The sequence below is a fragment of the Zosterops lateralis genome (genome assembly GCF_965231275.1).
Source record: "Zosterops lateralis genome assembly, chromosome: 7".
Lineage (NCBI taxonomy): Eukaryota > Metazoa > Chordata > Aves > Passeriformes > Zosteropidae > Zosterops > Zosterops lateralis.
The window spans coordinates 25,296,980-25,313,452 of record NC_139767.1 but is presented as its reverse complement, the minus strand read 5'-3'; the positions used below and the strand labels follow the sequence as shown (position 1 = coordinate 25,313,452).

The 16,473-nt window shown below is 38.0% G+C and overlaps 1 protein-coding gene across 1 annotated transcript in view; it reads left to right on the top strand.

The window, feature by feature from the left end:
- Nucleotides 1–16,473, top strand: part of CNTNAP5 (contactin associated protein family member 5) — a gene marked incomplete at its 5' end in the record, with an annotated part of 262,361 nt that overhangs the window by 208,565 nt on the left and 37,323 nt on the right. The window contains 3 exons of the mRNA XM_083865251.1: nucleotides 6,811–6,967; nucleotides 15,744–15,871; nucleotides 16,055–16,225. Of these exons, the coding sequence (XP_083721377.1) occupies nucleotides 6,811–6,967; nucleotides 15,744–15,871; nucleotides 16,055–16,225 (456 nt within the window). The remainder of the gene's footprint in view (nucleotides 1–6,810; nucleotides 6,968–15,743; nucleotides 15,872–16,054; nucleotides 16,226–16,473) is intronic.

The window sequence follows — 16,473 nt, the reverse complement described above, 5'->3', positions numbered from 1 at the left end:
GAAAACAACCCAGCTTGGGCTGGCAGAGGAGAATGAATGCATGTACTCATTTTCAGCCTTCTTAGGCCTTCATCTGGGATATTCATGAGGCATTACATTTTAGTTTGGATGTAGCTTTAATGTTCCTCAACATCTAAAAGTGTTTGGGTTTGAAATCCTTATGCTCATCCTCAAATCTGTCTCTCAAAGGGTTGATGATGATTTTGCTTTTGGTGAGGAACTCCAAGTGTTCAGTGGCATTAACTCTGTCATTGCAGCTCAGCAGTTTGGCTCATTAGGCTCCTGCTAAATGTAGAGGAAGCAAAGGTCCATGTTTATTTACCTTCTTTCTGCCCATTCTCATCTATGAGGATATCTTAACAACTCCAGAGGAACAGAGCACACTGTGATAACAGCTGCTCCAGAGGGAGAGCAGTTTCTCTGCTTAAGGGAAGCAGACAAATGCTACTGTGTGGTTTTTTCTTTGTTTTGTTTTAGAGATTTTTTTTAAGCCAATTACTTCAGCCTGGGACTCTGTGAAAGCAGTGCACCTTGGCAGCAAATCTGTATAACAAGAAACAAAATGTCAGCAAAGTACTGCCTTTCCCCCCCTTTTCCTAACCACACTTAACAAAATAATTTTAGAACGAGGAGCAAACTTTGTGATCTTGCCTGTTGGATAGTTCCATTGGCATTAGCAGGACTACTTTACTTTTGGATAGCTAATTTGAATAATGACAGAACCTGACCAGAAATTTTAATCAAATTTGGTGAGATGCTTAGGGGTGTTGGCTGGCACAGTTGGTACCCAATACAGAAAGTGACTGTCTTTGTGCAGTGTTCTACCACCTCTGATTTCCAACACAACCACATTTGTCATCTCTGAAAATTAGGGCAGTGATATGTGGGTTATAGTTTTAAGAGAGAAAAAGGACTATAAAACTGGTATGATTGCCATGGGGAAGGTTTTAAGTAATGGAAGGAAGTATTAGATAGTAATTATGTCTGTACTGAAAAAGGATGAGACAGGCATAAAGCAGGTGTGTGTCCCCACAGAAGCAGAGTAGTGCAAAACCAACTGGGTGACTTGGTGGATCACTGTCTAAGTAATGTTCAAAGGAACCATGTCATTGGGGATTCTCATTTTTTCCTGGTCCATATTACATTTATTTTTCCCCAAGGTAACCTGCTCTTGACTTAAAAGCAGAGTTGGTTGCGAGGTGCAGAGAGCCTGACATCCCAGGGGGTGAGTGTCGCTTCCACATGGTGGGGGCAGAGCCACGAGACCCTCACCGAGAGTTGTAAACCAAAGAGCAGCATTTAAATGTCTGCACTGTTAAATCTCAGCACCTCCTTCAAAGAATGGGAAGCACATCGTGGTTAATGCAGCACAGCCTGAGCTCACCCTGCCTTGAGTTATCAGTTTATTTTCCCAGTGGTGGGAGTTGTTGTTTAAACCAATGCAGATTCTGAGTCATTAATACCACAGACTTGACTGAACAAACAGCCTCTAAGAAGGTATAAACTATGTGTTTTCAACTAAGTATGGAATATTTCTCCAATTTGTCCTTATTTTGTCTAGAATTATTTTAAATACTTTTTATTTGATTTATCAAAACTGTATTTTTTTTCCCTGGCGAAAGGCCAAATGGGAAAAATTTAGTTTTGTGTCAATTGAATGTTAAAAATTCCAATATAAAAGGCTGTGAAAGTGTTATGATGCAAAAAATTAAGTGTAGACAAACAAGATCTTGTAAACCCTTGCAAAAATATTGAGTCAGTTTTCCCTTCTCACTCCTTTCTCCGTTTATTCAAGAGCCTTTTAAAAACTTATTATCCGAGATGGTTATTTGTACTCTGATTTGGCCTCCGAATTCAGTTACTCGGGTTGAAATTGCCTCATAGGTTTGTGTATATATACCGACATATGTATGAAGAAAAATCTGCAAACTGCTTGTTTCACATATTGTTCAATGTATCAGGTGAGCCGTTTGCAGGATTTGGTGTTGTTGACGTGCTTAGTGGAAATAGATATTTAATGGTTTTGAGTGAAGTTTCAAAAAATGGCCTTTTATTGCTTTGTGCAATTCTACAATTCTACAATTCTACAATCAGTATTTTCCTAGTTTTTACTACCTCTTGTTATGTGAATCTTTCCTTTTAAGAGAAAACAGCATAGATGTAAATTAATTTACATTTTCATCAGTAAAATTTATAGTTTATAGATGTAAGATTTTTCAAATTCAGTTCTGCTTAACTTGGTTTGAATTTGGAGAACAAAATGAACATGAAGATTGCCAAGACAATGTTGTTTGAATACAATATGCTTTCAGTGTTTCAGAAGACAAATGCAAATAAATTGACCTGAAATGGTGGTGAAAAAGACCTTTAACTGACGTGTTCCAATAGTTTGGGTACCGCAAAAATCTTGACTGTCTTAAGGGTAAGTGCTGTGTCAGACTTTAGGTTTATACAGCACAGGAGTTTAACACAGGATCAAATTTATCTTGCTATGTTTCCATAATTAGATTTTTGTTTGTTGCTATAGCAAGAACAAACTGACAAATCAAGCAGACAAATCTTGACAAATATTTTAAATATAATGCTTCTAAAAATGCATAGCTTTTTTTTTTAACTCACATTGTGTAAACATAAAAGTCAATACTAAGACTTTCTGCTTGTATAAAGGCCAACTGAGTCCACAGAGTTGCTTGGAATTTATACACACAGTGATATGTGTATAATGTGTATAAATGCTGTTGGAATATGCTGCTTCTGTCACTCCTTCAGCTTCTGAGTGTCTATGAAAATAATTTTTGAAGAAATGCCATTTAAAACATAAACAAACCTACACCCTTGAAAATAACTGGTATTGTTACAAATGTCAGTGTCTCCTAATACAGAAAATGAGACAACTGTCAGTATGAGGGGGATTGAAGAAGAGAGTTTCTTTTGAGCTGGTGGAAGGACACCAAATACATCTTCAGCCATTTCCTAGAAGAGGCAGATATGCACTGCAGGTGAATTTGATCTCAATCTGCATCTCCTGAGAATCACTGGAAATGAGTTCCATGTGTCTGTTATGCTCTTCATAGTCCTCAGTCCTCAGTGCTGGTGAAGAAGAATAGGGCTGGTGCCAGCCTTGCTGCTGCTGAGGCAGATTCCACACAGGAGCAGCTGAGTTCAGCACACTGGTGGAGCAGATATGAGAAATCTGCTGGAGAACTGACATCCAAGAGGAGCCTGACCCTCCCTCCCTCCCTGGCTGGATGGACACAGAGTTCTTGTCCATGTACTGCAGTATTGTACATGTCAGGGTTTCCAGAGACTTCCTTGGCCCTTTGGATGCACACACCCAGCTGCTGAACAGAGAATCCACAGAAGATGATGCCTCTTATTCTTTCCTTTTAGAAGATCTGTGCCAGCTGTACCTTCTATAGTCTGTGCCTGACAGCATAATGGAGTACTTGGTTTGATACAAAATTGTGTCTGTCTGCTCAGTTATTTTCTATTATTTCATAATTCATTATAATTATATCTTATTATCATTATATTTTTCATATTATTACATTATGCTTATGTTATATTTATTATACTACTACATTAAATTATGGTAAAAAAACAGTGGTGTAAATACCACAGCTGTTTCTAGAGGCTTCCAGACAGTGACATTACTGTCATCCTGTCCTCTGCAGGAAATACAACCTAAAATTGCTTTTTTTAAGACTTTTGTTATCAAAATTGAAAACTTCCTAAGGCAGCTTAAGCAGTGCAGAAGGAAATTGCTGGGAAGAAACTGGTCACTTCTCTACTGTTGGTGAATTCATTCACTTGGGGCTTGTTTGTTTTGCTTGGTTTGGGATATTTTTTCACACATACTCTCCTTCAAAACCAGAGCATGGAGTTCAAAGACAACATTAATTTTTTTTTTCTCACAGAGGATTTTTTTTCCATTATAAGTAGAAAAAAATGCACGGAAAAGAATACTTTTAATGTGCAGTAAGCTTTTGACAACCTTTTTTACTAAATAATGCATTGCTAGGAACAGTGTAAGCACATAATGAAGAATTAGTAGCACTTCTTATTAATGTATTTTTTAGCTTAGAAATATTAAAGTAGAACTCTACTGACTTATTTTACCATAAAGTGATGGGATAATTTTAAATACTTGCTTAATGTCATTGATTTGGTCTGTGGCTTCACCACAGAAAGGAAATTAATTCATTTTGAGGTGGTGGAGAATTGATAATGCTTTGAAAAAATTGTAGTACCATGATTACAGAAGTGAAGATTGTGCAACAAATCTACAGACCCATTAGAAAGAATTTCAATCAACACAAGCTGGACAAACTCAATCTCAGTGCAAGACATCCTCTAGCTCTGCCAAGATATAATGGTGTAAACTTTCTGGAAAGAACTCAGATTGATTGGCATTGCTTGTGAAGTATTGCCTTAGTGCACCATTACAGGTATGTGACATACAGTATAAGTTTCAGAATTCCTAAACTCTGCAGGTATTGATGAAGGACTGTAGATTTGGAAGAGCTTTGATGAAAAGCTCTGATTTCTCGTGTGTTAAAAATTGAGCATTTGGAAAAGAATTTTGAAGAATCAGGGCATAATTTTCCTTAATGCTACAATTGGTTTGGGAGGGCTAGTTAGTGGAAAAAATCAACTTGTCTTGGGTAAAGGTGGCAGAACTCTGCTTAATAAATAGAATTTTGGAAAAGATACTGGTTTTTTATAGCCTGTTCCCTTGACAATCTGAGATTGTTTCTTAAAATGTTGACTGTTCTTTTTTTAGCACTGTATTTAATTTAGTTGTAAATGACTCAAACAGTGGTACTTCTACCACTTCCCCAGTCTATACCATAAATCTGAATGTGCATGTGTTTGCTTGGTATTGCTCAATAAAACAAATAACAACAGATCTGAAAAAGATGTCAGAAAATTACTTGTTCTTAATACACGCAAAGTATTGCTTATTTCACTGTTATGTTTAAGTATATAATGACTTCCTCCAAAGGAAACTGACACAGATTGTATTTGATTAATGAACACCATTATTTGCTGTTGGCCTGAAGAATTTATCTTTATCTAAATATTTTTTTTTTCCAGAATGGGCACTTTTAAAATTAGATTAAGCACTTCTGTATAATATCTATTTCTAGTCCTAGACAAATCACCCTTTTATTCAATTAACATTACTATTGCAAGCTTTACTGAGTAATTTCTCAATAATATTGTATAGAACTGTTTCACTGGCTGCAGCAATCAACTTCTGCAAGAAAATCAGCTGAATAGAAAAGAAAGTAGAAATGTGTTGACAATAATATGAGGCCTAAAATGAATGTGTACGTTTTTGAAAGATGAATCCTTAGATGTACTTGGATTGTGTTTTTCTAATGAGTACCTCTGGGTATTGGTCAAATCTGTTGTGTCTTAATTTTTGGTATCATGAGAATGGAGTTGCTCTTCCTATTTTTATTTTCCTTTTTTCATGCATTTACAGTTCAGCAGTCTAAGCTTAACAGAAAAATAAACATGAATTAATTTTGCCAAGTGATTCTAAAACTCATTTTAATTAGTCCCCTACATTCTACAGTTAACCTTGATTGCATTTCATAATTTAGATTTTCTTGCCTTGTATAATGAGAAATACTCCCTACTAATAATGCTAGTAAATCAGAAGAATAAATTAATGCATCTTTCTTCATTAGCCATACAGTTTATTTTTCCAAGCTCCTTTGATCAAAAAGTCTTGATATGTCAGTTTTGTTAAATTTTGCCATCTACCTGTACATATAACTGATTACATTTCTTGATTTAAGGATTAAGGAGTCAATGAAAAAGTTAGCTGAGCTGGAAGACAAAGTCAGTCTTAGAAGATGTTCATCTGTGAATTTCATTACATCAGATTCTGCTTACTTTATCTGACTATTAATACTTAATGCTTGATGCATAATGGATTCTGAAATGTGAACAAAAAAACTGTCTTGGTTTATATAAATACATAGATCTTAAAGCTCTTGTAGATAGAAAATAGCTTCACAGAGGTAAATTGATTCCCAAGCAGGGAAATATTTTTTCTCCACTTATGTCCTACCTGTTTTAATATTGAGCTTTACATTTGCAAATTCTACCCATGGAGAACACAATAAAATTCCTAATCTTGCTCCCTGAGAAACCAATAGAAATTTTAGTCTTAGTTTTGAGAGGAACTGTCTTAAGTTCATAGTAATCGATCAGTTAGGATGTTATTTCTGTAGATTTTTGCTCTTTATATCTGACTGTTAGGGTAAGAAATTCTGATCAAGGGCTGGAGGCCCCTGCAAAACCAGTTGACTCTACAAGAGGTCCTTGTCTAATACTGTCTGGGACAGTACAATCTGTGGTGTTGGTGTGGCAGGAGAATTGTTTTCAGTCTCCTTCAATGATCAGATCTGCCCCACAGTGTCACACAAAAACCACTGGACACAGCTGGTGCAGACAGTGGTGTTGGGTTTGCCATTCTGAAGTCTTTGCAGCTGAAAGGTGCCCAGGTTCTCCTGAGTACCTGGCACGTGAGCCTTGAGGGGAAACAGCTGAGTCTCAAACCAAATGGGGTTACAACAGAACTGTTGCTCTCTCAACATGTATTCCAAAAAATGAAACTTGGGCAAAATTTGTGGTTTGTTACTTTGCAATTTGTGTCTTTTCTTTGAGTATTGTCTAACATGTCCACCTCCATTCTCTTTTGCATTCTTGGGAGAATCCAGTTTGCTTATCAAGTTCTCTTTCTCTCTCTTTTTCTCTTTTCTCTTTCCCCCCTTCTTTTTCCCTTTCATCCAGATGGAATGCCATTTGCTTGGTGGGTTGGCCGTGCCAATGAAAAGCATCTTTACTGGGGAGGATCCCTTCCGGGCATTCAACAGTGTGCGTGTGGATTGGAAGAAAGTTGTCTGGATATGAGATATTTTTGCAACTGTGACGCAGATAGAGAAGAATGGTAATAATTTTAACATGTTTAGCAGTGTTTGTGTAAAGAGCTGGGGATAGGAAGTAGGGCAACAAGGCTTAAATCTTTCCTGCTTCACAGTTTGGGAGGCTTGAATGGCTTGAGTATAATCTGATAATGAAAATGAAACTAGAATTTGGACTGCTGATTTCATCTTAAATTTCTTTCTTGAACCAAAGACATCTGGCTGAAGCAGGTTGCTGGAATGGGTTGCTTGAAAAAAATCTTTTTTGTTGAATGCTAAATCCAGTAATTCTATTTGCTTAAAAGTTTTGATTCAACTGGAGCATGTTATGAATACAGACTCTATGAGCTTGTTTCATAGGTGTATATCAGAGCAGAAAATTGAGGCCTAGACAGCAAAATTCAGACACAGCTATTCAAGAAGTATTTACTGCTTAACAGTCTCATAATTTTTTTATGAAACAGTATAATGTGCCTTAACTTTCTTTTGCATTGGATGTCAAGCTTCTTAAGGTCAATAGGAAGAGTTCTTTGGCTTCTGTAGATTTTGGTTCAGTCTCCATAGGAAGTTTTAGAGTCACAGCATGAAAATTCAAAGCTTTCCTTGGGTTCCGATCATTGTTATGCTTTGATGCTGCATGAATTTGGGAAGACCACCTCACAATCTTCTGTCATTATCTTCACTTTCAGAGACACTCCAGCCATCAAGAGCTAGCTGGTGAAATTTTCAAATGTGTTTGAGGGGACTGAAATGCCCTATGAGTGTTGTTGGAAGCACAGTTTGAAACACTGAACATACACATGACAATTCTGTTCACTCAGTCTCCCCTCTAGACTACTCACTGATAGGATCTGCTGTCCTTTATCTGAAAAAAAGATATTTTAACCTTGAGTAGTTGAGAAATTATGAATAATGGAAGTAGAAAAGAAATGTCTTGTGTCATAGGCTGCTGTGTTTGAAAGATTGTCTGAATTAGCCCTGTGAAACCTTCACTTTAAATGAGTAGAAAGGAACAGTAAGGGATCTTAAAGCATTAAAAAAAAAAATCAGAAATTACTTGTCACTGTAAGTGCTGGCCTTTTTTGGTTGCTTGATTTCTAGACAGTGTGATTATTTTTTTGGACCCTTTGTATCCCTGGGGTCACTATTCACTTTCAAAAAATTGTATCTGTAAGGGGATTTCTTCAGGAAGATGTTTATGTAAATATTGGTTTATGAATGTGATTTGTATTGTATAGCCTGGCTGTGCATGTTAATCTGTCTTTTCTTTAATACTTGGTTCTGAGATGCACTTTTGACAAGGTTTCCACATGAGCATCACAAACATCTGTTTTTGCTGGTGGTTGGCTCTTTTCATGATCCACATTCCATTTTTTGCTGCTCAAGCACTGGCAGACACTGGGGTAGCAGTCCTAGACTGCAGGGCACTGCACCACTAGGTCATACAAACCAATGTGAGGTGAAAGCTAAATGCAGTTTTGTAATATTTCAGCTGACTCTCCTCAGGAAACTAGAGAAGTTATGCTGTGAGTGTTTATCTCCATTTCCCCCCACACACCCCCAATGATTTTGAACAAGCAGACATGTTTCAAATATCTTGGACAGAGAAGGAGAAGTCTCAAAAGTATTACAAATTACACATTCTATGAAAATTTATGCCAGGTTGAGGGCAAAAAGCCAATTAAAGCCCACAAGAAGGAAGTTAAGGAAGCGTACACTTTTATTAGATTTTGGAAAACCCTCATGGGAGAAAGATGTTGGAAATCATGCATCGTTAGCTTGGCAGCTCAGAGAGCTACTTGTTTCTCCTAATTTCATGATAATAACAGAATATGTTTACAAGTTACCTCCACTAAACTGCTTACTGTTTTTTGGTTTGGGGATTCAGTTGCTTGTGTTTTTAATCCGTGAGAAAATTTTACCTTGGTAGTATTCTAAACTGGAGGTTGGCTTTATAAAAGCTAAAAAAAACCCTGACCTTTATGAAGAGTTTCTAAACATAAGAAATTTCATGCCTCTTGAAGATTGCTTTTGTGTTTCCCTGCTAGAACACTGACCCCCTGATATATAACGAGCAGTCGAATCTGAAACCTGCTGAGATCTGAACTGTGACTTTAACCTGCTATACATTATAGTGGAAGGAGCAAGACAGCAGTAGATGCATTTATTTGCCTCAGCATGAAATAAAATGGGTGCTGCAGAGTGGAAAACCAGAAAATCATTTTTGCTCCTTTTAGATAAATCATGCTGCTCCAAGGTAGGAACTCTCCAGAATAGCTGAAACATCCTCCTGAAGAGGAGACAGTCCTAGGATTTTGCTTTGATTTGTTTTCCCTAGACTAAATCTTGGGTGCAGAAGAAGCTACTAATTTCTCAGAGCAGCATAAGAAATGATAAACAATAGAAAGCAGACCTGACAAAGTCCTGTGCCAGGTGTTTGGCAGCACACATTATGCACTTCTAGGCATGCTGACTTTTAAATGGTATCTGAGCAGACACCTGAGCCAGCTGCTATTTTTGGGCTCTTACTCGACATCAAGATAGTCCCCCTGGCCAAATGAATAGGGATCTATAATTAAGCATTCTAGATGGGGAAGGCTTTTGTATTTTTCACCTTTGTTTTTATTAAAGCATTGTTCTGATAAGTATCTTTTTCCATATGGCTCATCATACTTCCAAACTCCACAGTATGATGCCAGCAAAATCTGTCACTTCAGAATAGTGGAGCACCTTCATGGTATTTTCTGGAGAATGGGAGGTCTCGGATGAGGAAGCAGAGGCACCTGCAACTGCACCCTTTTTGTTGACCCAAGCAAGGGATCTGAAAAGGTGTAAGACATGCCTTGGCTGCATGCTGCCAAGAAAAGAGAAAGATTTCTGACTGCTGAAACCACTTGCTAGTGGGTGGGAACAATCATAAAAATCCAGTGGCTTCAAGCCGAAGCTAAACCTAGTTCAAAAAATGTTCTTTCTTTCTGTCTGTCTGTTTATCTTTCTGTCTTTCTCTTCCCCCACACTGACAGTAGTTAAATGTTGGGACAAGTTATATATGATGAGACATATATATATATATATTGTCAATATATATTGACTATATATATATTGTCTTTCAAAACATATGCCCTGTTTCAAACAAAAAGGCATTCTTGATTGGGGAAATGTGTTAAACTGACCTACAGAATAAAGCTTTACTGAAATACTGACAGGATAGTGTTATCATGAGATCTTTCGGATCTTCAAATACCTCTCCCAGGTTGTCTTTCATCTCAAGTAAAATTCTCTTGCCTTGGCAATTAAGGTCTTGCTGCTCACCACATCTTGCATTTAAATGGGAGGAAACTCTTTCATGCTGAGGTGAGGCACATGACTGTCCCGAAGTCCTTTTGCTACTTTGGTCTCTCTAGAATCCATTTTCCAATTTAAATGTAAACCCTTGACTGAAGCCAGTCATCAAATGAAACCATGTTGATGGTATTTACCTGGAAACCTTGTGAATTTGGAGAACTTTGCAGCTTTTTTTTTTTTTTTTTTTTTTTTTTTTTTTTTTTTTTTTTTTTTGGTACAGAAAGGTATTTTTGGAACTCATTTTGTACAAGAAGTTCAGGCGTTTCAGCGAAGTGTGGTGGATGGTGTTGATTCAAACAATTAGCTGATTTACCATCTTATATTTCTATTCTGCAGTCTTATTATTCAAACCGGAGGAGTATCCCCCTCTTTTGTCTTCCAGAACAGTCTACTTCGCTGGGGAACTAAATCTTTGAGTCTTGCCCTTTCCAAAGTAACATGCCTTCACCTCTGTGTCGTGGCTTTGGGGCACTAGAAGAATAAAGAAAACCTCAGGACATGATAAGAAGGGGAACAAAATAGAGGGTGAATATTACTATTGTCAGACCCAATATAACCTTGTCTCCCAGAGGTATAATGAGTATATTGAGCTTAGTTTGAGGAGGAGCAAAGCCAAATGGAAGGGAATGAAGCCCCGCTTGGATGAGCTATATTTGTGCTAAGCTATGCCAGAGCCAGGATGATAAAACTGGAAGGGTTGAGGAGAGCAAGGCAGAGAAAGCCTGATGAGCCCAGACTTGACAGGTTTTGTTTGCTGAGCCACTGCTCCACACTGAATCCATTCCCTGAGAAGCAGTGCAGGCAACTCCAGCAAGCCCACGAGCTCATGACTAACCCCTGCCAGAGGTGACCTCGTCTGCATAGACTTGTCTTGGATATCTGCCATCATGACTACATTTGTCAACAACTGGGAAGAGCTGCCTGCAGAGAGCTGACTGTAGCAAGTCCCTGAGGTGTTAAGAATCAGTTCATGACTCTAATTACCAAATTCTGTATCTCTAATTCAGCCAAATTTAGGCAGTGCATCTTGCCTTCCACTGTTAGGTGTGTCCCCTTGTGCTGGTGATTTTAGTTTATCGTGACTGTACATTATTTATATGGCTCGTGGGCAAGATAACAATTAAAAGGTATTCCTTTGGATTATTTATGATATGTGCTGCACAGGCCTCAAAACTTTTCCTGATGGAATCCTGTGTCCCGGGTCCATTCCTTGTGTGCTTCCTTGCCATCTGCTATGATATATTATTTTCCCCAAATGTATGGTATTGCTGAGAATCTGTACTGAATATTTGAGCTGCTGAGACTCAGATCCCACCAGAGTTTCCATTAATGTGCAAGAGAAAAACATACCAATAGGGGATCATATGAGAATAAATTATATATAATGGCACCACTGTTCTACCATCTGTTACAAAAAATATGGAAATGGCTACCTAGAGATTAGCAATTTATGATGGCTCATACTGTTAGAACACCATTGAGCGAGGGTTTGTTGAGCCCACTTTTAGTAGTAGCCAGCAAGAAGAAAAATACTTTCATAATGTTATCATCCAAATAGTTATTTGTCATTTACATGTGAGTCTGTCTTTACTACACCTGGAAGCATACAGCTGCTGCACTATCACCTTTAATAGCAAATTATTTTAATCTTTTTTTTAAATTGGTCCATACATAGAGCATTTGTTTGATGTGTGACTTGCCTCGTAGCTTATTGAAGAAGTCCTTTGGGTAGATTTAGGCATTAATCTTCAGACATGGATAAACAAATGACATCCAACTGTATTTAATACCCATAAACAAAAAAAATTCAGTGATTTAATTTAAAGGGCATTATTGGATTTGTTTGGTTTGGGTTTTGCTTGTGGAAAGGGCAAATTGACACTATCCTTTATGCAAAGAGCTCACAGGAACATCTGTGAGGGTTGTTTCTGCCCTCAAAACATTCAGATTTTCATCTGATTTTGTGCCAAATTAAGTGCCAAGTCAGGTAAGCAGGAGGTCGACTTCTGAAGTTTATTAATTTATTCATAGCATTTTCTGTGAGCAGAGAACTCCTTTCAGGGAAGTGATAAAACCTGCTTTGATTTTTGTGAAATCAGGACTTAACTTACAAGGGGTGTGCTCAGTGGAGGTAGCCACAGAGTGCCATGTGAAACCCACTAAGGAGAAATTAAGTAGTGGGCTTGGCTAACTTGAGAAGCAGCTGTGGAAAAGCAAATATAATCTGGTTTCAAGTGTGTGAAGTGCTAAATTAAAATACACGTAAGTAAAAAGGAGCTCTGGGAACAAATACAAAAATAATTAATCTAACAAGATTTACTTCGTTTTAAAGACAAAATCATGTATTTGCACATCAGAGTGCAGATGCTTTTTATCAAAAAATAGCAATTTTACTTGAAAAGTGTAGTAGATGAAAAGTGATCCCCAAGCCCCCTTCAGGCAAAATTTAAAATGTTTTGTCCAAACCCTGGTATATTTGTATTTTGTAGTGCCACAGCAGTGCCTCCAGGAAGTTATTGTATACAGGTACACGAAGCTGTTTTGCTCCTCTCTCAGGAATAATACATTGTATTTGAGAGGCTGCCATGGTGTAACACATACAGAAGAGGAATCATGGTGCTTTGTAAGAAACTGAATCTGAAATAAGTTCAATTTAAAGAATACCAGGAATTTGAAACACTCGCAGTATCTTCCACTCTCTTTTCTTAGTTGAAATGACTTAGGTGTTGATCTTTCACCAAAAACTTGATTTCCTAGTAAGAAATAATAATTAAGTGCAACAATAGATATGTTGTTCCTCACACTGACAAGTTGTCTGAAGGACAGAATATTTTTCTGATAGGTTTTATTTCAGTGTCTACTTGTGTGAAAATACATATCATTATATGAAGTTTTTTTTCCATGTGTGAGAGAATAAAATGTGCTATTTGGGTTTGAAGAGAAGCTTGATTGAGTTTTCAAGGCATTAACAAAGAAGTGAAGATTTTTATTAATTCTAGAATATATTTCTCTCTTACACTTGAGCTATGCTACTAAAGTTCACTGTGACACTGGCATATAAGTAGTAAAAATTCAGTCATAAAATTTGATATAAAAGAACTTCATGCAGTACAGCAGAATATCTAATAAGCAATGGAGTTTTCAGAGATGTGGAATAGATATCTTTAAAATGTCACCATTTCATGGTTTTTGTGGGTATTTTGAGTGCTAGCTGTAGAAAGATACTGATTTTTATTTTAATGCTGATCATAGCTAGTAAAAAGACTGCACTATTTTTAAAATTCAAATTATTTTACAGGAAACCTCCCTTAATATTTTGCAATTTTGGAAAAAAATTTATTTTAAAAAACATAACACCAGCTTTATTACTCATGTGTATATTAAATATTTTATGTCCCATTACTATGCATCTTTCTACCTTTTTTTTTTATTCATTCTGCCTAGTCTTCTTCCTCCCAGACACTGCAATACCTTATTTAATTATCTTCCTAAGAAATACTCAAATAATTTATCTTTTGTCACAGCAGTTTCATAATCTGTTAAGGGTATTTACAGTAATTTTCCAATATTGATAAGAGTGTGATACTGAGAGTCTGCCCTGAAGAGATTTGGCGACCCTGTACCTTTGATTCATACATGATAGTTTTCCTCCTGAGTCTGTACTGAAAGCCTCACTCTGCCTTGTGCCTGGGAATTTCATCTTGCTGCACTTTGTAATTATTTGCATGTCAGACACCCACTGGAGCAAGAAGAAAATGTTAGCTTCAGAGAGGGTACCTCTCCTTTTCCCTTTGGCATTATGAGGCAATTAACCATGCTGCATGCAAATTATAAGCAATGAAAAATAAATGCAATGTATGCAGCCTTTATGAAAAAGATCAAAATACTCCTATTTTTGTCTAACATTAATCAGACTAGAGCACTTAGCCAAACAAACATTCAAGGTTGCGTGTCAGAGCACAGCTGCAGTGTTTGTCCTGATTATTATTTCTTTACTAGAAGCCTGTGTCCATTCCCTATCTGGAACAACACCAAGGGGTACATTTATGGAAGTTAGCATTACAAGCAGGATATGGGCAGGTCTGGGATCCTGCCTGGAATGTCAGACTCTGGCAGTGTTATCACTCAAATAGTGATACCTGTTTACTGAGGAGCTCTGTCACACCTGCCTGGAAGAGCAGTGGGTGTAAATTTGGGTTTACTGGCATTTTGGATGTGTTGCCATCCCCATATGCAGGTTGTAGTCTTTTACCTATGAGCAGACAGGTGAGTTGAGCGCAGACCCTGCTGGGCTACGAGAGATCCTTTCTCCAAAACTATTGAGATTTCCCATCATGAAGGATGCTCTGCCAGGCTTTTGGGACCAGATGTACAGCAAACCTTAACCTTGAGAAAATAAGAAGAAAAAATGCATGACTGTGGAGATGAGATTCAGGAACACTCACCTCTCTATTATCAATCAATAGAGAGAGACCTCAAAAGGGCAGTTCTCCTCTGGTAAGGTCAGGGTTGGTGCCTGAAGGACTCAGCTGGGTTCATGAAATGCAGTGGGATGAATGCAAGTCTATGTACCCTGCCAGAGCCAAAGCCAAAGCCACTCAGTTGGCTTAAGGACCTGCCACGAAACATCACACTTCATTTTGAGGACTTTTTGTCCAGCTGACTCAGAATAAAAACAAAGAAATTACCCTTGAAGAATCAATCTTCCTTTTCCTTTCTAGCAGCCATGCATAAGTTAGTCACAGCTGAAGAACAAGCCCAACTAAACAAACATGAGAAGTTTGACAATGCAGCAAATCCACATTGAGTATTTCAGTTGCCAACCAAAATGTTCCTGGTGTGCAGTGCCAAGGATTGATTCAGTCCGAGCTCACTCTGCCCATTCAGCTGTTTTTGCAGTATGCAGGGTCAGTCATGTCCCAGCCATCTTGAAGCTGGATCAGTAATTGTCTGGCTTCCCCTTGCTAACAGCATGCTGGATCAGGCATTGTCTGTCCTCTTCCTGCTTGGGTAAAGCATAAAGGCAGCATAAAACACGCTTATCTGTCTCCAGCTAACTTGACAGAAATGCAGGCTTGGACTTAGACCTCATCCACAGCAAATGCATCCTGCTGAGGAAACCCAGTAGAGCCTAGTTTACATTAATGCCCATTAGTCAGCATGGCAGTGCTCTTCCTTGGCTTCACAGTTGTTCTGCACATTTGAAGCTGATTTACAGCACAGCCCAGACAGCATCGTGTATCCAAATGGTGTCTTCAATGGTCAATATTGCATATGAACATAGAGCACACATAGGAACGTATTTATCCTAAACATTGTGTACTTGTCATATTTCTTCTAGGTATTTCTGCAAAAGATCTTTAAATAAGCATCTTTTTAATATTGTCTTGCATGAGGAATGCTGTGGGGTTTGTCTGTGATTAATCTGTCTCTTTCTGTTTGTGTATTAAAATCCAGGACAAATGATACCGGCCTTCTTGCTTTCAAAGACCATTTGCCTGTAACTCAGATTGTGATCACTGACACAAACAGATCAAATTCTGAGGCTGCTTGGAAAATCGGCCCTTTGCGTTGCTATGGCGACAGTGAGTACTAGCTCTTCTCCATTTCCATAGGTACAGAATGTTCCTTTTTTGTTGCTGTTGTTGTTGTCTTTTTTTTTTTTATTAAAAAACCCCTATTTCTCTGATGAAAGGTGGCTTTCCACATGCAGCTTGCAGCTACTGCCCTGTGCCAATTAACTATAGAGAAGGGGGTTGTGTTTGCAGGGCAGTTCTGGAATGCTGCTTCATTCAACACGGAGGCCTCCTACCTGCACTTCCCCACGCTCCACGCCGAGGTCAGTGCGGACATCTCCTTCTTCTTCAAAACCAGCGCCGTGTCCGGGGTGTTCCTGGAAAACCTAGGGATCAAAGACTTCATACGAATCGAAATCAGCTGTAAGTTCCACTGCTCAGAAATCTTGGTGGTTTTGCCCAATTTGACACATGCAGGGAACTGGGAAGGACATATTTTCTGCCATCTTTAGGTGGTTGGACGTGCCTGGAGATGATAAGATGGAGACGTAAAGACTCTTTTATCAAGACTTTCCTGCCTCTCCTGTCAGAGTTTCCCTGTATAGACTTGATCATTACACTTAATCTTGTTATGGCTAGATTAATCTTTCTTAAACACACAAGAGAATGAA